This window comes from Nerophis lumbriciformis, linkage group LG28, assembly GCF_033978685.3.
Source record: "Nerophis lumbriciformis linkage group LG28, RoL_Nlum_v2.1, whole genome shotgun sequence".
NCBI classification, from domain to species: Eukaryota; Metazoa; Chordata; class Actinopteri; order Syngnathiformes; family Syngnathidae; genus Nerophis; species Nerophis lumbriciformis.
In genome coordinates, this window is record NC_084575.2 from 22425611 (window position 1) to 22453066 (window position 27456).

The 27456-nt window shown below is 40.1% G+C and overlaps 2 protein-coding genes across 5 annotated transcripts in view; both read left to right on the forward strand.

Annotated features, from left to right (window-relative positions):
- LOC133570988 (SRSF protein kinase 3-like) overlaps positions 1–22604 on the forward strand; it is a 28256-nt gene extending 5652 nt beyond the window's left edge. The window contains exons 3-17 of one of the 2 annotated variants that reach the window (XM_072916596.1): positions 3841–4114; positions 4197–4305; positions 4393–4480; positions 4563–4650; positions 4728–4834; positions 11745–11901; positions 13494–13519; positions 13616–13672; positions 15329–15656; positions 19324–19421; positions 20463–20570; positions 20664–20733; positions 20799–20891; positions 21494–21713; positions 21939–22604. In XM_072916596.1, the coding sequence (XP_072772697.1) occupies positions 3862–4114; positions 4197–4305; positions 4393–4480; positions 4563–4650; positions 4728–4834; positions 11745–11901; positions 13494–13519; positions 13616–13672; positions 15329–15656; positions 19324–19421; positions 20463–20570; positions 20664–20733; positions 20799–20891; positions 21494–21678 (1767 nt within the window). In that variant the 5' untranslated portion in view covers positions 3841–3861 and the 3' untranslated portion in view covers positions 21679–21713; positions 21939–22604. Of the gene's footprint in view, positions 1–3840; positions 4115–4196; positions 4306–4392; positions 4481–4562; positions 4651–4727; positions 4835–11744; positions 11902–13493; positions 13520–13615; positions 13673–15328; positions 15657–19323; positions 19422–20462; positions 20571–20663; positions 20734–20798; positions 20892–21493 lie in introns of both variants that reach the window. The other variant, XM_061923898.2, reaches the window with a different exon arrangement.
- Positions 22605–23503: 899 nt separating this feature from the next.
- comtb (catechol-O-methyltransferase b) overlaps positions 23504–27456 on the forward strand; it is a 6166-nt gene continuing 2213 nt past the window's right edge. Inside the window, exons 1-3 of one of the 3 annotated variants that reach the window (XM_061923466.2) lie at positions 23549–23612; positions 24334–24418; positions 24551–24719. In XM_061923466.2, coding sequence (XP_061779450.2) covers positions 24552–24719 — 168 coding nt within the window. In that variant the 5' untranslated portion in view covers positions 23549–23612; positions 24334–24418; position 24551. Of the gene's footprint in view, positions 23613–24333; positions 24419–24550; positions 24720–27456 lie in introns of all 3 variants that reach the window. The other 2 variants (XM_061923465.2, XM_061923468.2) reach the window with 2 other exon arrangements.

Below are 27456 nucleotides of genomic sequence, written 5' to 3' on the forward strand. Positions count from 1 at the left end.
ATCAAATGTAGACACTTTTTCTTATAATTTCTGATCTCTCTCTCTGTGTCCACTACTTGCTGTACATATCCTACCAAGTCAGTCCTACACTGTTACAATGTCAATTTCTCTGATGATGCCATTGTTGATGATTGAAGTGTTGATACCAACCAAACCTACCCCCCCCACCTCCATATCCCACACCCCGGATTGTAAATAATTCAATGTATATACTCTGATGATTACCTTGTGTGATGACTGTATTATGAAAATAGTATATATCTGTATCATGAATCAATTTAAGTGGACCCCGACTTAAACAAGTTGAAAAACGTATTCGGGTGTTACCATTTAGTGGTCAATTGTACAGAATATGTACTGTACTGTACAAGCTACTAATACAAGTTTCAATCAATCAATCAATACAGAGGAACTTGGACTATTGTAAACACATTGGCAGATCCTTGCATTGACGTTTTAATCTTGCTAGCAAACATAGAACACTACGGTCCAAACTTGTGATTTACAAACTGAGGCGTTCTTCAAAGCACCCCTTTAAGTCCTCTGATTTTTGCCAGTTACGCATTTGTTACGTAATGTAAATTAAACCAGGTTCTAAAGTGCCTAGCAGCCACATTAGAGGCCAGACGAGTGAAGATCAATGCCCTGCCCCCGCCAACATTACATCATACTTCCACAAGAGAGTTCATCCGAGAAGGTGCAGAGTCAACCAAAGGCCATATATACCAGACATAGGCTAACTCGGAAGGGCTCGTGACTGGAAAATGGCGGTGGATCTCAATCAAAAGCTCTGCTTTCCTTCAGAGATAGCCAGATCAGACCTCAGTCCAGACCTTGTGCTCTGGTCCTCCTCACTGCATATCGTGTACATAATAGAACTCACGGTTCCCTCGGAGGCTACTGTGGAGGAGGCATTTGAACGCAAAAGCCTTAAGTACACCGAACTGGCAGCTGATGCTGAGCAGAATGGATGGAAAGCCAGGGTCTGCCCAGTGGAAGTTTGATGCAGAGGCTTTGTGAGCCGGACAACCATCAGCCTGCTTAAGGACATTGGAGTTTGAGACCAAACCCTGCGAAGCACCATCATAACCCCCTCAGGAGCAACAGAGACAGCCAGTCGGTGGCTGTGGGTGAAGAGGCGAAACACCATCTAGAGCTCTAGTAAGACCTACAGCACATAATGGTTAAAAGCAGAGGGGGGCTCACCTGGGACGCCAGGTGTTGCAGATGAGCCCTCTGGAGGTGTCGTGGGCCTATCATTGAAACACTGGTGAAGGAGGGTGCCCACTTAATGACCCAAATTTAGCTGTCAATAATAATAATAATAATAATAGATTATATTTGTAAAAAGCACTTTACATTGTGTAAACAAACTCAAAGTGCTACAGTGTATTAAAAAAATTAAAATAAGATAATAAAAAAAATAAAAAAATAAAAACTAGAACAGCCAAATAGCTAGAACTACTTTGCATATATCTAAAAAAAGTTTTTTGTTTTTTTTAAATTAAGGGTTTTTAAGCCTTTTTTTAAAAGTATCCACAGTCTGTGGTGCCCTCAGGTGGTAAGGGAAAGCGTTCCACAGACTGGGAGCGGCGGAGCAGAAAGCCCGGTCTCCCATTGTTCGTAGCTTTGTCCTCGGAGGTTGGAGGAGGTTAGCCTGTCCGGAGCGGAGGTGTCGTGTAGAGGATTTGGGGGTGAGTACCGTATTTTTCGGACTATAAGTCGCTGTTTTTTTCATAGTTTGGCCGGGCTCCAGTGCGATTTATATATGTTTTTTTCCTTCTTTATTATGCATTTTCGGCAGGTGCGACTTATACTCCGGTGCGACTTATACTCCGAAAAATACGGTAGTTCTTTGAGGTAGAGGAGGGCATTTCCATGGAGGCACTGGGAGACTTTGTATTCAATCCTGAGTGGAACAGGAAGCCAGTGAAGGGATTTGAGAATTGGTGTTATATGGTCCTATTTCCGCACTCTCAACCATCCCCCCCTCCTGTTCGTCCCCCATTTTGCCATCCCCCCTGACCAGGTGCAACACCATAACAGCACTGAAGCAGCTCCAATGGAGGTAGCCTACTGTTAACACTTTACTCAGGTTTTTTTGTATCATGGGATTGTTCCATCTACCGGTAGTCCTAAAATTAAACTGAACAATGTAACTAAGGTGATGCTTTAACTTGTTTACTTCAGTCAATAGTCATTTGTTCCATTTCTTTGGTTGTACTAGTACTCTGAATCAATAAATAGACCAAAATCAAATATCTACTGTGGCGGACACTGGTTTCTGAAATCTAAAAAGAAGACTAAATGTGAAAACACTTAGCTTTCTGGAAATGTGGCCCGCAAAACCCTTTAGTCCAGGGGTCGGCAACCTTTACCACCCAAAGAGCCATTTTGACCCGTTTCACAAATTAAAGAAAACAATTGGCGCCACAAAACTCTTTTGAAATTTAAAATGAAATAACACTGCATACAAAGTTTTTTTTTTGCTTTGTGCTATGTATAAACCAGGGGTCTCAGACACGCGGCCCGCACCTTAATATGAAAATGTAATGTCAATGCGGCCCGCAAGTTTTATATGAATGGCGCTTGACAGCGTCATACTTGCCAACCCTCCCGATTTTTCCGGGAGACTCCCAAATTTCAGGGCAACTATTCCCTCGAATGTCTGCCGTGATGGCACTGCCTTTACCGCCCTCTACAGCCTGTACAAACAGCGTGCCAGACCAACCCCACACATCAACCCCTGCCCCCCTCCGTGCGTCGGTTGAGGTGGGCGGGGTTTGGTGGTAGCGGGGGTGTAATGTAGCCCGGAAGAGTTAGGGATGCATGGGATTCTGGGTATTTGTTCTGTTGTTTATGTTGTGATACGGTGCGGATGTTCTCCCGAAATGTGTTTGTCATTCTTGTTTGGTGTGGGTTCACAGTGTGGCGTATATTAGTAAGAGTGTTAAAGTTGTTTATATCGCCACCGTCAGTGTGATCTGTTTGGCTGTTGACCAAGTATGCCTTGCTGTCGCTGACGAGTGAGCAGAGGCCGCATCCAACATGTGACTGGGCCGGCACGCTGTTTGTATGGTGAAAAAGCGGACGCGACGACAGGTTGTAGGGGACGCTAAAGGCAGTGCCATCACGGCACGCCCTCAATATTGTTGTCCGGGTGAAAATCTAAAAAATGTTTGCCCCGGGAGATTTCTGGGAAAGGCACTGAAATCTGGAAGTCTCCCGGAAAAATCGGGAGGGTCGGCAAGTATGCAGCTGAGCCGCATCAGAGTGGTCAAAGAGCCGCATGCGGCTCCGGAGTTGCGGGTTGCCGACCCCTGTCTAAGGGTATTGATGTGTGATTTCCAAAAGCGCCTGTACATGTACAAGAAGGAGAAACACGGGCATGTCTGGATGACTCGCCTCCATCTTTCTAGTGATTGCGGCCGAATTACCGAACGGGTTGTTATGAAGCTGGCTGTGGCGCGTTTTTTCTGATGTCACTTCCTGTGTGGGGCGCGGCCTTTCTGGCGTCACTTCCTCTCCGAACTCAGTTTGTAAACGATCAATGAGTCCATACAAAGCTAAGAGCCGGAGATTCAAGAAATAGACGGCGCACTTACCCGTGTAAAAAATAGTCCCGAGAAGGGGGACCTTAAACGCTGGTTTAGTGTGGCTGAAACGGGGCTTGGGCTATATAATTACTTCGTTTAAGGGGTTATCCTGCTTAGTGTAGACATAACCTTAGACAAGAGCTGTCATACTCAAGTCTGACAGCTCTGACAGTGGGACCAGCAATAGTCCATTTCCTGAGAAGATGATGATGTTCATGCATACGTTGTGCCACTGTTCTTTCAGTCTTGACTCACCAGGCTCCCGATGAAAATGTCATCCTCATACGCAGCCGCTATATCTGCCCTCGTTAAAGCCAGCTCTCCTAAACAACAAGTCAAACCTGACCCTCACTCTGATCCTGACCCTCACTCTGATCCAGACCCGCCTGGTCGCCCCATATCTGTCCCCTCACCCAGCCCAGTTGGGCAACGCTGCCCTCCAGCAGAAGCACATCCTGCTGCCCCTGAGGCTATGGGATCATACGAGGAGCAGGAGAACCCGGCAGAATACGGGATAGGTACACCGCACGTCCCAAACTAAAACCTCAACTCCTCCAACAAGGCCCCTGTTTTTCACACAGAAGACACTTTGTGTTGCAGGCGGTTATTATCCTGTAGAAATTGGAGAGATATTTGAGGATCGATACCAAGTTGTGAAAAAGTTGGGATGGGGTCACTTTTCGACTGTGTGGCTCTGCTGGGATATGGTGTGAGTATGGATTTGGACTCTAGGAATTTTCATTTGCAAATAATAAGATGGAATACTCATTGACCAATAATCTTTTTGTCAATGCAGAAAAGGAGGTTTCGTGGCTCTGAAGGTGGTGAAGAGTGCCGAGATGTATCGAGAGACAGCGCTGGATGAGATCAAACTTCTGAAATGTGTCAGTGAGACCTTTTTCATTTCTCACTAATCATCGTACAGCAAGTATTGTTTAGTTCAGGGTTTATTTTTTCATCCTTCAGGTGAGGGACAGTGATCCCAGAGATCCTAAACGTGACAGCATTGTGCATCTCATCGATGACTTCAGGGTCTCTAGAGGGAACGCGCAACGTATCCGATATTACTGCTCTTGTCCATGGTCAAATACTTAAATAACAAAAAAAGCTGTGTCCTTAATTGGTCATCAGATGTGTGCATGGTTCTGGAGGTACTTGGTCACCAGCTTCTAAAGTGGATCATCAAATCCAACTACACCGGGCTTCCACTTCCTTGTGTCAAGAGTATCATCAGACAGGTAGTACACTTCAATATGCACATATACAAAGTACTTACCGTAGTTCTTGAGAGTGTCAATTTTGACTGTGTAGTTCTGTCCCAAACATTTCCACTTTCTCTTCTCTGTTTTTAACAGTGAATTGCAACCATTCAAGTTTAATAGATTAATTTGATCAGCAAAAAGCTTCGATTTATGTTCTGTTTCGCCAATTAATCATTTAATAAGTGAAACAAATAAAAAATTGCTCAAATTCAGACAGCATGGCGTGCCCCGAACTTTAAATACGAGGACATAGTTTCCGCTGCAATAGAGAGCACATGAGAGCGGTGGTGTGTGGGTGCAGTCATAGACGTATAAAAACCCTGCGGCCCCTTTGTCCGCATACTGCTGCGCTACGTAAGCGCGGCCTCGATCTTATGGCAGTCAAGACCGCCCGTCAAGTCAAGTCAAGTCAGTGACATTTACTTGGCTGTCAAGAATTGTAGTATTTATAGACCAGTTATCACTTATAGTAGCAATCATGGAGAGAAAATGGACTGTTTTATTTATTCATGAAATGGAGACCCTTTGAAGGAGTGTAATGATGTAGTTCATTTCTAAATTATACGAAAAATATTAATTTACAAAAGTTATGCGGCATACAGTATTTACTCAATCTCGTACTTTGTCTGATAAGAAAGCTATATCAGATTGTTTTAATTCGTTTTTTAAATTTCTGCCAGGTCCTTGTTTGAGTCGTTGAATCCTCAGTTGTCAAACGTTGGTCTGACTAATGCTAATATACCAAATACACCGCAGGCTGTAAATAGACGCAGTACCTGCACTTTTGAGTTCACACCTGTATCAGTATCTGAGGTAAACAGTTCACTAAAGAGCCTGGACACAAGCAAAGCAGCAGGACCTGACCAAATTGAACCCTTTTTCTTAAAATTGGCTGTTGATTTTGTTGCTGAGCCACTCTCACATATTTTAAACCTACGTCTAACAAGTAAAAGCATTACAAAATAACATCATAAATATACTGTAAATAATTACAGACCAATTTCAAAATTATGCATTTTAGCAAAATTGTTTGAGAAGATCATCAGTAACCAGCTAAAGGATTTTTTTAGAATCAAACAACATTGTATCTCCGTTTCATTCTGGTTTTAGAAAGCAGCATAGTACTATTACAGCTGCACTTAAGGTCCTAATTTATTAAATCAAGGCTGTAGACGGCAAGAAATGTTGTGTCGCTCTATTTATTGATTTGTCTAAAGCCGGGGTCGGCAACCCGCGGCTCTTTAGCGCCGCCCTAGTGGCTCTCTGGAGCTTTTTCAAAAATGTATGAAAAATGGAAAAAGATGAGGGGAAAAAAATATATTTTTTGTGTTAATATAGTTTCTTTAGGAGGACAAACATGACACAAACATCCCTAATTGTTATAAAGCGCACTGTTTATATTAAACATGCTTCACTGATTCGAGTATTTGGCGAGAGCCGTTTTGTCCTACTAATTTTGGCGGTCCTTGAACTCGCCGTAGTTTGTTTACATGTATAACGTTCTCCGACTTTCTAGGACGTGTTTTATGCCACTTCTTTTTCTGTCTCATTTTGTCCACCAAACTTAACGTTGTGCATGAATGCACAAAGGTGAGTTTTGTAGATGTTATCGACTTGTGTGGAGTGCTAATCAGACATATTTGGTCATTGCATGACTGCAAGCTAATCGATGCTAACATGCTAGTTAGGCTAGCTATATGTACATATTGCATCATTATGCCTCATTTGTAGCTATATTTGAGCTCATTTAGTTTCTTTTAAGTCCTCTTAATTCAATTTATATCTCATGACACACTATATGTATGTAATATGGCTTTTATTTTTTGAGGCTCCAGACAGATTTGTTTTTGTACTTTTGGTCCAATATGGCTCTTTCAACATTTTGGGTTGCCGACCCCTGGTCTAAAGCATTTGACACAGTAGACCACAGTCTGTTAATTCAAGCCCTTCGTCACATTGGATTGTCTAAAAATGTAGCTGCTTGGTTCTTTCCAGCAGAACACAAAGTGTACAGGTGGCTGGGACGACCTCTTCATTACTGGACATTACCAAAGGAGTTCCACAAGGCTGAGTGCTGGGGCCAATTTTATTTTCTATCTACATAAAACATGCACCTGGGGATAGGTTGATTGGCAACACTAAATGGGCCCTAGTGTGTGAATGTGAGTGTGAATGTTGTCTGTCTATCTGTGTTGGCCCTGTGATGAGATGGCGACTTGTCCAGGGTGCACCCCGCCTTCCGCCCGAATGCAGCTGAGATAGGCTCCAGCACCCCCCGCGACCCCAAAAGGGACAAGCGGTAGAAAATGGATGGATGGATAAATAATCTTTGCAACAATTTGTCAAATGCATTGTACCATTTTTAGCAGACGAAACTATTATTTATTGCTGTTCAACCTCCATCACTCAGGCTTTTGAGTTTTTACAAGCTGCTTTTGATGTCATCCAGGCTCGCTTATGTGATCTTAAATTGGTTTTAAATACAGATAAAATCAATCTGAGGGTTTTCTCTCATTCAAGGGTGCTACCGGAAAACATTCCAAATATTGTAACATCAAAAGGAAACCATATAGAACAGGTCTTAAATTATAAGTACCGTATTTTTCGGAGTATAAGTCGCTCCGGAGTATAAGTCGCACCGGCCGAAAATGCATAATAAAGAAAGAAAAAACATATATACTGTAAGTCGCCCTGGAGTATAAGTCGCATTTTTGGGGGAAATGTATTTGATAAAACCCAACACCAAGAATAGACATTTGAAAGGCAATTTAAAATAAATAAAGAATAGTGAACAACAGGCTGAATAAGTGTACGTTATATGACGCATAAATAACCAACTGAGAACGTGCCTGGTATGTTAACGTAACATATTATGGTAAGAGTCATTCAAATAACTATAACATATAGAACATGCTATACGTTTACCAAACAGTCTGTCACTCCTAATCGCTAAATCCCATGAAATCTTATACGTCTAGTCTCTTACGTGAATGAGCGAAATAATATTATTTGATATTTTACGGTTATGTGTTAATCATTTCACACATAAGTCGCTCCTGAGTATAAGTCGCACCCCCGGCCAAACTATGGAAACAACTGCGACTTATAGTCCGAAAAATACGGTACTTGGGTTTTACTCTTGACCAGGAGCTTTCATTTAAAGCCCATATTAACAACTTGGTGTCCAAGCTTAGTGTAAAAGTTGGTTTATTTTTCAGAAATAAAAACTGCTTCTCTATTGAGGTCAGAAAGAAATTGGCGACAGCGACTATCTTGCACGTAATTGATTATGGAGACATGCTTTTTTTAGTGCTTCATTTAAATGCCTCCAGTCCTTGGACACTGTTTTTCATTCAGCACTAAGATTTGTCACTGTCTGACGTGGTCTCACCCACCACTGTCAACTGTATAAGAAATCAGACTTATCTTCGTTGAGTGCACACAGATACACACAATGGCTGACTATCATTTGTAAGGCTCTTTTAGGTTTAATGCCTCCATACTTGTGTACCTTGTTACAAAGAAAAAACAGCTCTTACGCATTACGTTCTAACAATTTGTATGCTTTAACTGTTCCTCGTGTACGGACTGATTTTGGCAAAAGAGCTTTTAGCACTCCTGCCCCTCTGGCATGGAATACAAAACAAACAAAACTCTCTGAACTACTTCCATTTGGAGCCTTCCGTACTATCCTCAGGGACAGACAGCGTGAGCCGTTTGCACAGTGCTAGTGTTTTTAAAAGGTGTAAATATTAATTGTGTAATTGTTTTACAGTTCTTTTTATGCAATTTGAAATATATGTCTTAACGTGTTACTTATCTGAAACTGCTCTGTGACATGTGCTGTTGACCTTTTGGCCATGTCACCCTTGTGAAAGTCATCCGGATCTGATTGGGTTTCTTATCTGGTTAAATAAAGGTTGTCAACAGTGATATGGTATTGCTGCTGAAATCCTGACAAATGATTGCCGCAAGATGGCGGACAGCTTGACGTGTTTTTCGATCATCGATGAGGTGTCTAGTGCAGTGTTTCTAGGGCTGAGGCCTATTTTTGGGCCACGGGTGTCCCCTACATGGTTGCCAAAAAATTTCTCAGCTGTGGACCGTATGGGCCGCAGCGGTAGTCAGTTGTAATACACTTTTAGCTGTAATGACAATATCAAACAAACAGAAAAAGTTTGGAGTTAAAGTCATAGAGAAGTTTCTTAGGTGCAAATATTATGACAAAAGTGGTGAAGCTGTATTTTTTATTTACACTTTTGTTTTATTAACTGTTTATCTTAGAAATATATTCATTATTATATTACTTTATTTTAGCACAACATAATTGTATTTTAATTACATTTTCGTCGGTTATTTATGATGAGTCCCTTCTTATGCAGTATATTTTGTTGGTATTTATTTTTTTAATCAGCCTGAGCTAAGCCTAAGATTTTTGTGTCTAATGAATAATCTTTGTGAATAACACATGGTTTCATGTCATTTGACAAAGTTGTGAACTATAAGTAGTTTAGATATAATTTTTGAATACCATTAAAATCAAGAGTAAGATGACTAATTCAGTGTTAATACTTTTTCACTACGGACCACTCCGTAAAGGCAAAGTTGGATCCCAAAGTCAAAGAGTTTAAGAAGCCCTCGCCTAGTGTATGTCAATGACTGCAGTGATCCGAGTAGCTGAGAACAGTTTAAAAAAATTTTTTTTCTTATAATGTTGAAACATGTTAAAAGTACAATTCCAATGTTGATGATTTTTGAAAAGAATGAAGGTTATGGCAGGCAGAAAAATGTTGTTTACTTAAACAATTTTTTGTTACGATCGGCTTAGCCAGAGTAGGACCCCAACGCAGAGCAAACATTTTTATACAAATAATAACAAAAAGCGCACTCAAAAGGGGGTGAGGAAAAATAACCCAGGATGCACACAGAAGGTGTAGAGACGTAACAGTTAATACACGGCAACGCCGGGACTGAACCACAGGGAACAAGAAGCGTGAGTGGAGCCAAAGTAGAGGAAATGTACACGACTGGAAGGGTGAACCATCAGGAATTTAATGGCGCCGAGTGAAGAGACTGGAGAGCTTAAGTAGTCAGGAGGAAATAAGATTCAGGTGTGCGTGCCGGCGGCTTTGCCTCGTGACCCAGAAACCAGGCACTGCAACAGGAAAATAGGCGGCCGCAGAGCTGCCAGATCACGACATTTTTCCTAAAATACGCATTGAGGCTATAGTGTGTTTTATCTGATTACTCGATTAATCGTACAAACTAGTCAATAGATGAATCGGTTACTAATTCAAACTAAAAGTTACTCAGCAGTTACTCGTTACTTGAGTATTTCTTTTCACTGAATACTTATTTGGATGACTATTCCTTTTTTATTATTTCAACTATTTTCCGTAACACATTGAGGTTGTGTAGGGTGTTTTCTCTGATTTCTCGATTAATGTAACGAACTAATCTACAGATTACTCGATTACTAAAATAAATTACAAGTTACTCACTAGTTACTGAGTATTTGAGTAGTTTCCCCACTGATACTTAATTACGATGCCTAGTAAATATAAGTCTGTGGTTCCTCGACTTAGTTCTTCCCCTTCCACGACGTCGCCAAAATGGCGATAAGTAAGGATGGTCACTGCACACTCCCCATTTAGATATTTAGGTATCAGGGTACTGACGACAGTGCATTTTGCTGTACTATTCATTTGATACACTCAAAATACTAAGTGTAAGTATGGACATGTGCAAATTGAAACACAGCCAGTATCTTCAAGATGCATGATGGATTTCTGGGGCAACATAATGGTGCATGTGGTCAACTCTCACTGTGTCATCATATTCTCCCTGTGCTTTTGTGGGTTGCAAACACCTTTATGTTATGTAATTTTCAGCTCTTAATTGTCCACAAGGTTAAATGGTAGAGATGTCCGACAATGGCTTTTTTGCCGATATTCCGATATTGTCAACCGATACCGATATATACAGTCGTGGAATTAACACATTATTATGCCTAATTTTGTTGTGATGCCCCGCAGGATGCATTAAACAATGTAACAAGGTTTTCCAAAATAAATCAATTCAAGTTATGGAAAAAATGCCAACATGGCACTGCCATATTTATTATTGAAGTCACAAAGTGCATTATTTTTTGTAACATGCCTCAAAACAGCAACTGGGAATTTGGGACATGGTCTCCCTGAGAGAGCATGAGGAGGTTGAGGTGGGCGAGGTTGGGGGGCGGGGTTTAGTTGGGGGGGGGGTAAGGGGTAGCTGGGGGTGTATATTGTAGCATCCCGGACGAGTTAGTGCTGCAAGGGGTTCTGGGTATTTGTTCTGTTGTGTTTATGTTGTGTTATGGTGCGGATGTTCTCCCGAAATGTGTTTGTCATTGTGTGGGTTCACAGTGTGGCGCATATTTGTAACAGTGTTAAAGTTGTTTATACGGCCACCCTCGGGTGACCTGTATGGCTGTTGACCAAGTATGCCTTGCATTCACTTGTGTGTGTGAAAAGCTTGTAGATATTATGTGATTGGGTCGGCACGCAAAGGCAGTGCCTTTAAGGTTTATTGGCGCTCTGTACTTCTCCCTACGTCCGTGTACACAGCGGCGTTTTAAAAAGTCATAAATTTTACTTTTTGAAACCGATACCGATAATTTCCGATATTAAATTTTAAAGCATTTATCGGCCGATAATATCGGCAGTCCGATATTATCAGACATCTCTATTAAATGGGTTTGTCTCTATTTGTGCCTTATGATCTGTCCATGGTGTGACATTACCACTTGCCCAAAGTCAGACTCACCCTGGACCCAAAACAGAATAAACATTTGAAACTGACCAAATAATTCTATTTCAAAAGAGTTTGTTTGCCTTGTGTATTGCAGGTCCTGCAGGGTTTGGATTACTTGCACACCAAATGTAAAATCATCCACACCGACATCAAGCCAGAGAACATCCTCCTGCAGGTGGACAAAGTGTACGTTCAGAAAATGGCGGCCAACACCAAACTGTGGCAAATGCCAGACTCCACTGGGTTGAACGGTGAGCCACATTAGTACTTTATATTATATAGTATCAACGTGTATGTAAGTACTTGGTGTTCTGTGCAAAGTTGCTGTGAGTGACTTAACAAGGCGAGGACTCGCGTCAACCAGAGTCGGCTGTTATGCAAAAGATGATTTAGATGTTTAAGTTTGTATATATATATTCTCAAACATACAGAAAACATAGACACAAATGTAATGTAGTGCTGTCAAACAATTTGTTTAAAAAAATAAAATTACCGTATTTTTCAGACTATAAGGCACAATTAAAATCCTTTAATTTTCTCAAAACTCGACTCTGCGCCTTATAACCCGGTGCGCCTAATGTACGGAATAATTTTGGTTGTGCTTACCGACCTCGAAGCTATTTTATTTGGTGCATGGTGAAATGATAACTGTGACCAGTAGATGGCAGTCACAGATGAGAGATACATGTATCTCTCATGACTCAAAATTGTATATGTTCCATTGAAAATATAGAACATTAAACACGGCGCTCAAAAATCTATCAAAATGTTTTAGTACGACTTTGTTAAGCTATGAAGTCGCACCACTTGATGGATTGTACTATGCTTCAACATACGAGTATTATCATGGTGTGTGTATAAGGTAAGACATATTATCTGGCGTTTTGTTTCGCAATATTATGCAAAAGCACTTTTCTTACCCTCTGGTACCTGCTGATCTGTATTCGGGATCTGCATAAGTCCTGAAAATGTGCGCGGGTCCGCCTTTGTAGTCGGTGCCGACATCGTAGTCAATAAGTTTCTTATTTTTCACTATCTTCTTGTTATTGGACATTCATCCTCCGCTGTTGTCATTTCTAATATAAAGTAGTGTAAAGTTCTGACTTATATCTGTCAGTAAACTCGCCATGAAAGCGCTAAAACATACCGGTGTAGTGAGTTTACATTATTCACCTAAGGAACTTTAGTTATTAGAGTTCCGGTCGGACGTTTTTTCACGGGACACATTTCCGGCGTTGTTATTGCACTAGTGAGCCACGGATGAGGAGATGCTGCTCCGTTATTGATTGAAGTAAAGTCTGAATGTCATTAATACAGTTAGCTCCATCTTTTGACACTTCTTCCACTCCCGTCCTTGCACGCTACACCGCTACAACAAAGATGACGGAGAAAAGACGCTGCCGAAGGTGAGCCACGTAAATAAGACCGCCCACAAAACGGCGCATCCTGAAGCGACTGTCAGAAAGCGGCTTGAAGATGATCTGTAAAACATCATCTATGCAACATTTTGACCAAAGAACCACCATTACATGTTATGTGGACCACAAGGAAGTGTTTTACATTCAGGAAAAAAAAAAAATCAACCATTTCTTCCAGTTTATTTAGATTTGGTCATACAACAAGTACAAATTACTCAACTGCATGCTTTAGTATTTTGAACATATAAAATGTCCTCCAATTCTGGAATGACCTACAGCGGTAAAGTAGGTTGTTGAAATATATTTGTGTTTCTGATTCATGGGTAACACCAAATGTGCCCCAAACATGATTTATTATTCCATAGTCGAGCTTTACTGCATAACTGAGTTTTATATTTTCTTTGTTCTTTTGCATTTTACTCCAGTGAACTCCAGCGCCAAACAAAAAAAGGTATGTTTATTGGTTGATTCTTACAAAAAAAATATCTGTATGATGTTTTATACTCCTGCCAGTGTCATGACTTCATTATCTCCAAAACCTATTTAGAGATTGTCCACCTTGATGGGGAAGCTGACGGGGGTTTTCCACACCATTGGGAATTGGGTAAGGCATTTTTGATTCATTATTTTGTCTAAGTGACTACATTTCAAGCATACCGTAACGAAACTTCATTATAAGGTAGCACAGTTTAAATCATGGTACTGTAACACTGGTGTGTAATAGACTTAGGCTTAGACAAACTTTATTGAAGCACAAGGGAAATTGTTCTGTGATGGATTCTGTGTTTTTTTGTGGTTCTTGTGGCCTAAAATGCGTTTTGAAAAAATTGTGGCAAAAATTGCAATATTTTTAGGCTTATTTGATCATTTCGCGATATTGCCATATTTCTGCTGAAAGGATTTAGTAGAGAACATTGACGATAAAGTTCGCAACTTTTGGTCGCTGATAAAAAAGCCTTGCCTGTACCGGAAGTAGCAGACGATTAGCGTGACGTCACAGGGTGTGGAGCTCCTCACATCTGCACATTGTTTACAATCATGGCCACCAGCAGCGAGAGCGATTCGGACCGAGAAAGCGACGATTTCCCTATTAATTTGAGCGAGGATGAAAGATTTGTGGATGAAGAAAGTGAGAGTGAAGGACTAGAGGCCAGTGGGAGCGATTCAGATAGGTAAGATGCTGTGAGAGGTGGATGGGACCTGATATTCAGCTGGGAATGACTAAAACAGTAAATAAACACAAGACATATATATACTCTATTAGCCACAACACAACCATGCTTATATTTAATATGCCACAAATTAATCCCGCATAACAAACACCTCCCCCCTCCCGTCCATATAACCCGCCAATACAACTCAAACACCTGCACAACACACTCAATCCCACAGCCCAAAGTACCGTTCACCTCCCCAAAGTTCATACAGCACATATATTTCCCCAAAGTCCCCAAAGTTACGTACGTGACATGCACATAGCGGCACGCACGTACGGGCAAGCGATCAAATGTTTGGAAGCCGCAGCTGCATGCGTACTCACGGTATCGCGTCTGCATATCCAACTCAAAGTCCTCCTGGTAAGAGTCTCTGTTGTCCCAGTTCTCCACAGGCCAATGGTAAAGCTTGATTGTCATCTTCCGGGAATGTAAACAATGAAACACCGGCTGTGTTTGTGTTGCTGCAGTCGGCTGCAATACACCGCTTCCCACCTACAGCTTTCTTCTTTGCTGTCTCCATTGTTCATTGAACAAATTGCAAAAGATTCACCAACACAGATGTCCAGAATACTGTGGAATTTTGCGATGAAAACAGACGACTTAATAGCTGGCCACCATGCTGTCCCAAAATGTCCTCTACAATCCGTGACGTCACACGCTGACGTCATCATACCGAGATGTTTTCAGCAGGATATTTTGCGCGAAATTTAAAATTGCACTTTAGTAAGCTAACCCGGCCGTATTGGCATGTGTTGCAATGTTAAGATTTCATCATTGATATATAAACTATCAGTCTGCGTGGTCGGTAGTAGTGGGTTTCAGTAGGCCTTTAACTGCACATGCCCAATATTTCAAGTTTTTTTTATAAAGTATCGTATTAATTATTTTCCCTAGTAATAAAATAATAAAGTCATCCCGTTAGTGATTCAATTACTTTTTTGGTAAAGTAACTACAATTAATTACTTTTTAAAAGTCGTTTTTCAGAACGCTGCCCCTGGGTTAGAAGGTAGTTATTCACTTTATTTGTGCTTTTTTTTTGCAGTCCAGTAAGACTTCAAGATCGCAGCTGAAACGGTTAATGAGGAAGGAGAAGAAGCCGCAGCAGCGAGGACAAGAGAGCGACCACAGTCAAAAAGAAACTTCTTGCGCTGCTGTTCTTTCTGATGTGACGACACCCTTGAGCACACGCAGCGCCACCTGTCAATCATCGCTTCTGTGTTCTGACCTCAAACTAAGGCGGCGGACCTTGCTGCTGTCTGACAGGCCGGACTCGTCTCTGCTCAGTCGCAGAAACCTCACCTTTTCCTTGCCAGACATCACCAAAGATGTATTTCTGCACCCGGCTACAGACATAACCCCTTCTCCTCCAGGTTGGTGTCAGTCTATAAATAGATTTAAGAGCCCATCAACCAAATCAAAGACATTTGCCTGTCAAAAGTATTTTTTCTAGTCTAAATTTATAATGCACATATTGAACTCCTGTATCTTTCGGACCATAGGGCGTACCGAATTGTAAGGCGCACTGCCGATGAGCAGGTCAGTGGCGTGTCCAGACTATTTTTTCAAGGGGTGGCACCCATACAACAGTCAGTCTACCCCAGGAGCAGCTGTAGCTACGTTAGTAGTTTGGAGTGAATCTTTTCGTAAGACAATTGCCGCCCTGTACAGTACGTCAGACAACTTGCAACAGTTGACACAAAATACAAATACAGTATGTCAAATTTCCTCCTTAATAAAGTAAAATTGTGACATTGATAAACCTTTATTTAAATTTAAACAGATTAGGTCCTCATTCAAACCCTCTCTTTGCATTGCTGGCAACAGAATCATTTAAAATATTACACAGTGTGAGTATTTGCACAACAAATAAATTACCTGTATTACCAGTAGAACTGGAATCACTCTGGAATAACAAAATATTGTGGGACTGAAATAACATTTAAAAAGCGACTGCTTTTGTGTAAAAAATAATAATATTGTAACTAAAATGACTGACGTTTAGTGAAGGACCACGGACGTCTGCAACCTCGCTGCTCATCATCAATCAAAAAAGAATGCCCGCTACCCGGATATGTGCACAACGATTAAGATTCCCCGCCAATATGTGGGCGCCGGATAAGATTGCCCGCCACTACAATATGAAGTATAAACGATAAAACATTGAATATTAACAGTACGTGAACTATTCCTACGTTGTTTTCTTCACTGACGACCTCCTTAAAATTTTGTAATCCCATCAGAAATATCTAGCCATCCATCCATTTTCAATCGATGTCCCTCAAGCAACTAAAATGCGTCAAACATGTCAAAGTGTGGAGAGTGTTTTGCATAGATATTACCCATCAGGCCTACTGTAAATGGGTTAAATGGGTGTATTTTTAAATTGTGTATGGTACTATTAAACCTTTTTTATAATGTCCACAAAGTTCAGTGGGCAAGCTGTGTGATTTTATATCACATACAGTATTTCAACGTTCTCTGTTGGACTTTGATTAATTAGGCCCTGAGTTGGAAAGGTTGTCCAAATTAGTACCTATACAATAAGTCTGTGCATTATTAACTCTTGTACTGTATATAGTCAACAATAATCACTGTGGCCCGCACTCACTTGGCGGCATGCAGAATTTCAATATCTAAAATGAATCTTGGGACAATCTGCAGGCTGTAGAGTTTGGTGACTCCTGAATCGAGCAATTTTTTTTTTGGCATACTACCATATGGAGCCCAAATGGTACGCATACCACAGTTTGAAAAACACTGCTTCAAATCGTTCCGCCTCTGATTGACCACCCCCTAGACACGCCACTGGACCATATCTATTCTATTCTATTTTTATACAAAATGTACACCGGATTATAGAGCGCATTGTAAGAGTGATATCATGATTTTTTTTCCTACATATTAAACACTTCCTTGTAGTCTACACTGGTGTTTTTCAACCACTGCGCCGTGAGATACAGTCTGCTGTGCCGTGGGAGATTATGTCATTTCACCTAATTGGGTTAAAAATATTTTTTGCAAACCAGTAATTATAATCAGCAAACGTGCCGTTGAGTGTCTATGCTGTCTAGAGCTCGGCAGCGTAACCGTGTAATACTCTTCCATATCAGTAGGTGGCAGCAGGTAGCTATTGCTTTGTAGATGTCGGGAACATGGTTTGTCGCGATCACAATATGCGGGAGGCAGTCTGCAGGTAAAAAGGTATCTAACACTTAAACCAAAAATAAACAAAAGGCAAGTGCCGCTAAGAAAAGACATTGGAGCAAAACGAAACTAAAACTGAACTGGCTGCAAAGTAAACAAAAACAGAATGCTGGACGACAGCAAAGACTTACAGCGTGTGGAGCAGACGGCGTCCACAAAGTACATCTGTACATGACATGACAATCAACAATGTCCCCACGAAGAAGGATAGCAACAACTTAAATATTCTTGATTGCGAAAACAAAGCAGGTGCGGGGAATAGCATTCAGGGAAGACATAAAAACTGCTACAGGAAAATACCAACAAAAGAGGAAAAGCCACCAAAATAGGAGCGCAAGACAAGAACTAAAACACTACACACAGGAAAACACCAAAAAACTCAAAATAAGTTACGGCGTGATGTGACAGGTCATGACAGTACACCTACTTTGAGACAAGAGCTATATTGATGCATGCTTGGTTATGGTTTGAAATCATATCCAACAATTGCGAGAACAACTTTTTATTGCCAGTATCGGCTGCTGAGTTTCATTTTTTTATGCTTTCTGCTGGTGGTGTGCCTCCAGAATTTTTTCAATTAAAAAAATGTGCCTTGGCTCAGAAAAGGTTGAAAAACACTGGTCTCCATAACATGTAATGGTGGTTCTTTGGTCAAAATATTGCATAGATTATGTTTTACAGACCATCTTCAAGCCGCTTTCTGACCGTCTTTACAGGATGCGCCGTTTTGTGGGCGGTCGTATTTACGTGGCTCCACTTCGACAGCGTCTTCTCCCGGTCATCTTTGTTGTAGTTTTTAGCGCTTCCATGGCGAGTCTACTGACAGATACAAGCTAGAACTGTATGCTACTTTCTATTAGAAATGACAACATGGGAGGATGAAGGCATGCATATTTTTGGTACTTATGCAGATCCCAAATACACAACAGCAAGTACCAATAGGTAAGAAACGTCGGATTTGCATAATTTTACGAAACCAAACGCTAGAATATGTCTCCTAAAATTTGCAATTTAGGGGTCCTTATACACATACCATAAAAATACATTTATGTTAAAGAACAGTAAATCTGACAACGGTAGCCATAAAGCGCCGACAATCGATCAAACGGTGCACCTTCATAGCTTACCAAAGTCGCACTAAAACATTTTGACAGATTTTTGAGCGCCGTTTGTAATGTTCTATATTCTCAATTAAACATCAACGTTTTGGTCATTTACCGAACAGGCGTCAGTCAACCTGCAGTTCACACATATCTCTTCTGTGACTGCCATCTACTGGTCACACTTATCATTACACCATGCACCAAATACAATTGTTTCGAGGTTGGTAAGCACAACCAGAATTAATCCATACAATAGGCGCACCGGGTTGTAAAGAGCACAGTTGATTTTTGAGAAAATTCAATGATTTTAAATGTGCCTTATAACCCGAAAAATAGAGTACTCAAAATGTGTGTTGGACAATCTCATCCAACTAATTTTAGTAACAGGACTGAAAGTAACAGGGGGTAGTTGTTAGCATAGAATTACCCAAAACTAAAATATAGCCTATATGGCATTGAAACACATTACAGTGATTCAATATTTAAAAAATAAAATAAAAACAACTTAAAATAAAATATTTAGGTAACAGGACTCTTCTAAGATTTTAATCTGAGTGACGGGTTGGAAACCCCTGGGCAAGTTAGATGATTGATGGACACGGAAAAGGGCTAGAGCCAATGGAAAATTGGACAGAATAGGTGAAACTAATGAGACCAGACCAAAAGTTCAAAGTCCAGACTAAAAAAAAAGAGTGCAGTTGATTGAGTGACGTTCTTTCATGTATTTTAGGCAGCAGTGACTGTGATGTGCCTTTTGACTTCCTGTTGCCACGCAACGCTGAGAAGCTGCTCGTTAAGATTGCAGACCTGGGCAATGCTTGCTGGGTGGTGAGTTACATAACCAATTTTTTTCATACTATTTGTGTTACTGTCTTAGTTGGTCTAGACCCCAGGATGCAGAGACGGCAGGTGAAGTGCAGGTAAAAACCTGTTTGTTGGGTAAAACACAAAAGTAGTGCAGTAGGGACATGCACAAAAAAATCAACCAGGCACAGGAAGCGTAGGGAAAGCTATGCAGAACGTGGAGGTACAAAGCAAAAATGACTGGGCTGGATCATTATATATGGCGTATATCTTTGGGATTACAAAAATGATGACAAGATATGACATAGAGCAACTTTCGGTTAAATTAAATATAGGATATGAGTGGAACAACTTCCAGTCCAGAGGACAGGGGTGGCATATAAACATCCTCAATAGCCAATCAGGGCCAGGTGAGGGAGCCAGCACTCAGATTAAGGAAGTGGTGGTAAATGGAAGCAAACCAACACAAAATTAGAGTGCTATGGATGGATGAATGGAGGCAGGAAATAAACCTATAAGAGACTAAAGTTAAAGTACCACTGATAGTCACACACACACACACGGGGTGTGGTGAAATTATTCTCTGCATAATGACCCATTCCTTGTTCCACTCCCTGGGAGGTGAGGGGAGTAGTGAGCAGCAGCGGTGGCCGCGCTCGGGAATCATTTCCGTGATTTAACCCCCAATTCCAACCCTTGATGCTAAGTGCCAAGCAGGGAGGTAATGGGTAATTTTCTGCATTAGACCCATTCCTTGTTCCACTCCCTGGGAGGTGAGGGGAGCAGTGAGCAGCAGCGGTGGCCGCGCTCGGGAATCATTTCCGTGATTCAACCCCCAATTCCAACCCTTGATGCTAAGTGCCAAGCAGGGAGGTAATGGGTCCCATTTTATATTCTTTGGTATGACTCGGCCGGGGTTTGAACTCACGACCTACCGATCTCAGAGCGGACACTCTAACCACAAGGCCACTGAGCAAATTTGATAACTGGAATGAGAGCTCATGACAATTTTTGACTAAAACAAACATTTTGTGTGTTTCATATGCGATCCCTGGGATGGTGCAGCACAAACACTTCACTGAGGACATCCAAACATGTCAGTACCGCTCCGTGGAGGTCCTGATTGGCGCTGATTACGGCACCCCGGCTGACATCTGGAGTACTGCCTGCATGGTGAGACCAGCAGTGACTTTTAAAAAAAATAGTGAAATGCAATGCATAAAAAAACAATCTTAGGTTTGTTGTGTCCCTCTTTGTGTTCTGTAGGCTTTTGAGCTGGCAACAGGGGACTATCTTTTTGACCCTCAGCCAGGGGCCACATTCTCCCGTGAAGAAGGTTAATATTTTACATTCAACTAAACAACATAGAAGATATAATATTATGTCGTTATGCCATTTTAGATCACATTGCTCACATTATTGAACTACTTGGAGCCCTCCCATCACAGTTTACTCTCTCAGGGAAGAAGTCCAAAATATTCTTCAACCAAAAAGGTAACCTCACTATCTGGCCAGAACATTAGGTACGACTGCAGACACTTAAGGCTGAATTATGCAACTATACTGGCTCTGTTATGCCGACTTGATCCTGTTCGAGTAATCCTTTGCAAAGTAGGAATTATTCATTATAAATTGAATATATTCAATAGCTAGAGCACATGTGTCAAACTAAAGGCCTGGGGGCCAAATGTGGCCCGCCATGTCATATAGTGTGGTCTGCCACATCATTTAATGTGGTCCGCCATATAAATCATTGTGGTCTGTCACAACATTTATGGTCATTTAAAGTGGTCCGCCATAGCATTCAATGTGGCCTGCCACCAAAATTAAAGTGGTCTGTTACATCATTTAAATGGCCCAGCATATCATTCAATGTGGTCTGCCACACCATTCAGTTTTTTTTAATCAATGAAGATGTATGGTATCAATCAATCAATCAATAGTATTGTTTGTCAATTGTATAGTCCTTCATCACAAATATATATATGTAAGTTGTATTGTTATCGTTACATCCGAATGATGTAAACTTCTGATCGCAACCGAACTTAACGACATTCAAACTCTGACATTAAAATAATCTCCTCAATTCCATCCAGGACAACTGAGGCACATCTCCAAGCTGAAGCCGTGGAGCTTGTTGGAAATTCTTTTGGATAAATACGAGTGGCCCAAGGATGAAGCAACGCAGTTCAGCTCGTTCCTCCTAACCATGTTGCAGCTTCAGCCGGAAAAGCGAGCCACAGCAGCTCAATGTCTGAAACACCCATGGATCACATCTTAAGAACTGTACCTGCCCAACACCACGGGGTGCCAAATGTAAACATTCAACCACACTTTTCTAGCTCATATGTATTATGAATATATATATCTCACTTTTCTCACATTTAGCTCTTTTCTTTCACATTTGAGGTAGAATCAAATGGTGGATTTACATGTTAAATCTAAATGTTAAATACAAATATAAATGTTAAATCTAAATATACTGTTTATGTTCAATCTAAAATTCTACCGCTTGTCTTTTTTGGGGTCACCTATTTCCAGGTGCATGTCTTTGGAGGTGGGAGGAACCCACACAGTCACGGAAAGAACATGCAAACTCCACACAGAAAAACCTCCAGCCCGGGAATCTAACCCAGGAGCTTCTTATTAAGTTAAAGTACCAATGATTGTCTCACACACTCTAGGTGTGGTGAAATTTGTCCTCTGCATATTGAGAGGCACGAGCACTAACCACTGCTCTACCATGCGGCCCCAAATCTAAATGTTTAACATAAGTATTGAATATATGTTATACCTATATTGTAAATACAAATATAAATGTTAAGCACGGCAGTCATCGTCACTAACGTTTATATTTATACTCAACATTTTACATTTTACATTTAGGCCCTGCGATGAGGTGGCGACTTGTCCAGGGTGTACCCTGCCTTCCGCCCGATTGTAGCTGAGATAGGCTCCAGCGCCCCCCGCAACCCCAAAGGGAATAAGCGGTAGAAAATGGATGGATGGATGGATTTTACATTTAGATTATACATTTATATTTAGATTCAACATTTATATTTAACACTAAATTTAATATTTACATTTAAAATTGAGATGTAATATGTAATTTCAGATTTAACATTTAGATTTGTGTTTAACATTTAGATGTAATGTTTAATTTTAGATTGTATTCAACATTTAGATTTAGATTATACATTATTACGTAGTGGATATCAGTTTGTATAATATATATGTCTATATACATATACACTATATGTCTATACTTATTAACGTTAGATTTAATATTTAGATGTACTTTGTAATTATAGATCTAACATTTAGATTTGATACTTATATTTTATACTTAGTTTTACATTCAACATTTAGATTTGACTTTTACATTTAGATGTAATATTTAATTATAGATCTAACATTTAGATTTAAAATATATGGTTATTTAGATTTAATACTTATATTTTATACTTAGTTTTACATTCAACATTTAGATTTGACTTTTACATTTAGATATAACATTAGATTTAACATTTAGATTTAGATTCAACATGTACATTTGGATGTAACATTTACATTCAGATTTAACATGAAAATTAGACTTATTTAATATTTATAGTTAACATTAGATTTATATTTAAAATTTAAATTCAGATTTACCATTTAGATTCACCGTTTAATGTATATCTTAAATGTGAAGAAAATTAGCTAAATATGAGAAAAGTGAGCTAAATATTCAGAATATATCAGCTCCAAGTGTGATTTAATTGTTACATTTGGCATTCAATACTCGTAGGGCTCGGAGGTGATCTTTTATTTAGTCTGGTGCTGCTTTCTTCACTTTAAGTTAAGGTACAATGACCAAATGAAATACCTGTATGTGTTTTTTTCTTTTTATAGTGCCTTATAGTTTGACTGCAATTTTCCGACCAGCAATACAAAAATAAACATTTGAAAAAAAATTAATAATAATTACAAATAAATACAATATTTTTGAGAGGACAATATATATGTGCTAGTGTGTGCTCCATAAAATCCTGAGATTTGGACTTTGGTACATTCCTTGCATGATCACATTAAGGGGGCTCAGAAAGAGGGCGGAAGGGAGCGGAGGGAGGAGTTAGATGCAGAAGCAAACACATGTTGTCCACATCGCAGTTTGGACACTTTTGCTTCCAGCGTGGGAGAACACACGGACTTCTGACAACCCTCATACTGTATGTAAGTATGGTTTTCTGCTGTCTTAATAGGCTAGACTACAGTTTTTCGTGCTCAACAGGTTTGCCTTTGTTGCGCAATGAGGATCATGACTGGGACTAATTCATTCAACATGTTCAAACCAGGCTGAGCATTCTTTGTGACTTTGCTATTGTACTTTTGGGGTTAAGGAAAACAGTGCAATGAAAATTGAAGTCACATATTATTAATTTCCTGGGTTTTGTCATTGACCTTAGAATCCAAGTGAGTTGCATTGCTCGCATGGCTCAATGCACATTTTTGTTTTACAAGCTTCAACGCTATTCCATCATTTCTAATGTTTTTTTTTTTTTTTGTAATCAATTTTCTGTGCCTGCAAGTACAGCGATGCACTATTGTGCTATAGTAAAGGTTAAAGTCCCAGCAATCTGCCCTTAGTGACACACTGCTCCTAACCCCCAGTCAGTTGCCATGCAACTCAAACCACAAATCACAAGGAATTAGCTCAACCAAGGCTGGTCTTTCATAGCCTTATTGTAGTACGACAAAGCTGCACTCGCTTCACACAAAATGATCTTTTTTGCAAACGGTTTGCTTTATTTCGGGTTTTTTACTCCCAATCTCAACCATGTTCAAATGTGCAGGTTGATGTATTGTGGTGAGATATTGTTGTGCTGTGTGCCTTATTGCAGTTGATATTAAAAGATATCCATCACGCCGGGTGTCTCTCCCTCTGTGTGCTCAGGCAGAAAGATAATGAAAGCGGGAACAGCATCACTGCATGGTAACCACCCATCTCATTAGCCTTTCACAAAGGAAGAAAAGCTAGGGTGAGGGGAGATATGAGAGCTTTCATTTACCTCAATGCTGATATGTTGTCATACGTTTGCCATAATGCAGCCCAGTATAGTAGAACTACCCAGACCGAACCGAGTTTTAGTCTTCCTCTTTATTGGTTGCAGGATGTGGTGGATCCTTGGTTACTGCACCGGTGGAGTGGCCCTTCTCTATGCGCTGTACAGATGGGTGATCCCCAGTCTTGTGCAATATCACGGAGGCCTGGCGCTCATTTGGCACGATGTGATCGTGGAACGGATACTGGACACGCTGACCCGGTCCACACGTCCTCAGGTGTGACCCCCCGCTGTTTTTCTACACCCCAGGTTCTTTTGTTGAGCAGTCAAAAGTCGAGTCCATTGGAAGACTTAACAAAATTGAATCCAAAAAACTTGTCACAGGTAGGAGTTACATCGTTTGTCTCGATATTGTAAAAGCATCTACCGTATTTTTCGGAGTATAAGTCGCTCCGGAGTATAAGTCGCACCGGCCGAAAATGCATAATAAAGAAGGGAAAAAACATATATAAGTCGCATTTTTGGGGGAAATTTATTTGATAAAAGCCAACACCAAGAATAGACATTTGAAAGGCAATTTAAAATAAATAAAGAATAGTGAACAACAGGCTGAATAAGTGTACGTTATATGAGGCATAAATAACCAACTGAGAACGTGCCTGGTATGTTAATATTATGGTAAGAGTCATTCAAATAACTATAACATATGCTATACATTTACCAAACAATCTGTCACTAATCGCTAAATCCCATGAAATCTTATACGTCTAGTCTCTTACGTGAATGAGCTAAATAATATTATTTGATATTTTACGGTAATGTGTTAATAATTTCACACATAAGTCGCTCCTGAGTATAAGTCGCACCCCGGCCAAACTATGAAAAAAACTGCGACTTATAGCCTGAAAAATACGGTAAAAGTCAGTCCATAGGCGCCGATCCCAATTGACAATGCCGAGCATCCACGTGGGATTGATAGCAACTTTCAATCTTTAAAATAATTTTTTATAAATCAATCTTGCTGTTAATTTTTTGGCTAGTGGCTAGTTAGCTCCGTATGAATGCATGATATGAATAAAAAAAATATATATATATTTTTTTTTTGTATTTTTTTTTTTAGACATGTATCTCATGCGCACGAGAAACTTTCTTGTGCGCACGAGATACATGTCTTGAAAAATAAAAAAAATAAAAAAATTATAATTAAAAAAACATTTTTTTATAACTTTATAAAAAGTTTCTCGTGCGCACGAGATGCATGTCTAAAAAATAATAATAAAAAAATAAAAATGATAAAAAATAAAATTTCCCCTATGTCCCTCTAGGGACATGGGGGATGAATGCATGATATGAATGTTTTTTCCCTAATTTGTAGGTAAACATTGAATATTTGTACAGTGTGTGGTTTGAGTGCAGTCATGTGACAGCCAGACTCCGTTTGATCGGTGACCGTGCCCGCTGGAAAAAGTTTTTCTAATGAGCCGTATTGATACATTTTTGCAAGCAGCAATCAATAGATTATATAGAAATATAACAATGACCTAAATAAATGTTGCAACCAGAATGAAACTCAACGCAATAAAATAAAAGTAGTTTCTTCTTCACACAAATACTCAAGTTGTGTCCTTGGCCAAGACACTTTACCCACCTGCTCCCAGTGCCACCCACACTGCAAAAACTGAAATCTAAGTAAGATTAAATATCTCATATAAGGGTGATATTTGCTTATTTTCTGTCTAAGATAATTCTTCTCACTAAGCAGATTTTATGTTAGTGTTTTACTTGTTTTAAGTGTTTTGGTCCTAAATGATCTCAGTAAGATATTACAGCTTGTTTCTGAGATTTTATGACCTATATTGAGTAAAACATGCTTGAAACTAGACTATCAACTGTTGCAAAGCTGTGTCATCAACACTCACAAGTATAAAACTACTTTTTTAAAGTACTAATTTCTTACTTCAAGCATGAAAAAAAAATCATGATTTTGACACGAATGTGTCTCATAATTAAAACAGATGACAGCCAAATGGACTTTGCTGTTTTATTTTCAATGAAACAATAGAAAATACGTACTCATATAGTAGTACAGTAAACTGACAGTTAGTATTTAAACATTTAACATGTGACATTTCAAACTATTTTGAACAGAAATAGTTCATGCACATTCAGATAAACTCCTCAAAATTACAATAAAAAGAATTTTGGCCAGGGGCCGGGCTGTATATATGCGCACTAATGGACTGAAAGAGCACACACTTGGCGCGATGATGTCATGTTATCGATGGAAAAATGCATTTTTAGACAATATGATTTGCCTGAGCGGCTAGTAGACCCCGAGAGTAACAAGCGGTTGCCTTGTTGCCTTTCCATTAAGAAAAATTAACTAGTTTTTAGTTTAAGTTTGCTGGTTTCAAGAAATGTAATGCAGAGCGCATATCATTATGTCAAGATAATGCATACTTGCCAACCTTGAGACCTCCGATTTCGGGAGGTGGGGGGTGGGGGGCGGGGGCGTGGCTAAAAGGGGAGGAGTATATTTACAGCTAGAATTCACCAAGTCAAGTATTTCATATATATATATATATATATATATATATATAGCGATGAGGTGGCGACTTGTTCAGGGTGTACCCCGCCTTCCGCCCGATTGTAGCTGAGATAGGCTCCAGCGCCCCCCGCGACCCCAAAGGGAATAAGCGGTAGAAAATGGATGGATGGATATATATATATATATATATATATATATAGCTAGAATTCACTGAAAGGGAGGAATGTAATGGAGTGATCTATGTTTGTCTGTTGCCATCTCCTGGTGAATGTTGGCTATAGCGTACTGGGGTTACTTTTTGGTTGGCCAACGATTTACGTGGTGTTGCGCACCTGACGTCAAGTGTGTGAGTCTGTTCTGAAGTCTACAGTAAAGAGACGTACTTCATCCCCTCGCCTGGTTATTGCCTCCAACTCAATATATTACAACAACATTGAATTTCGGGAGATTTTCGGGAGAAAATTTG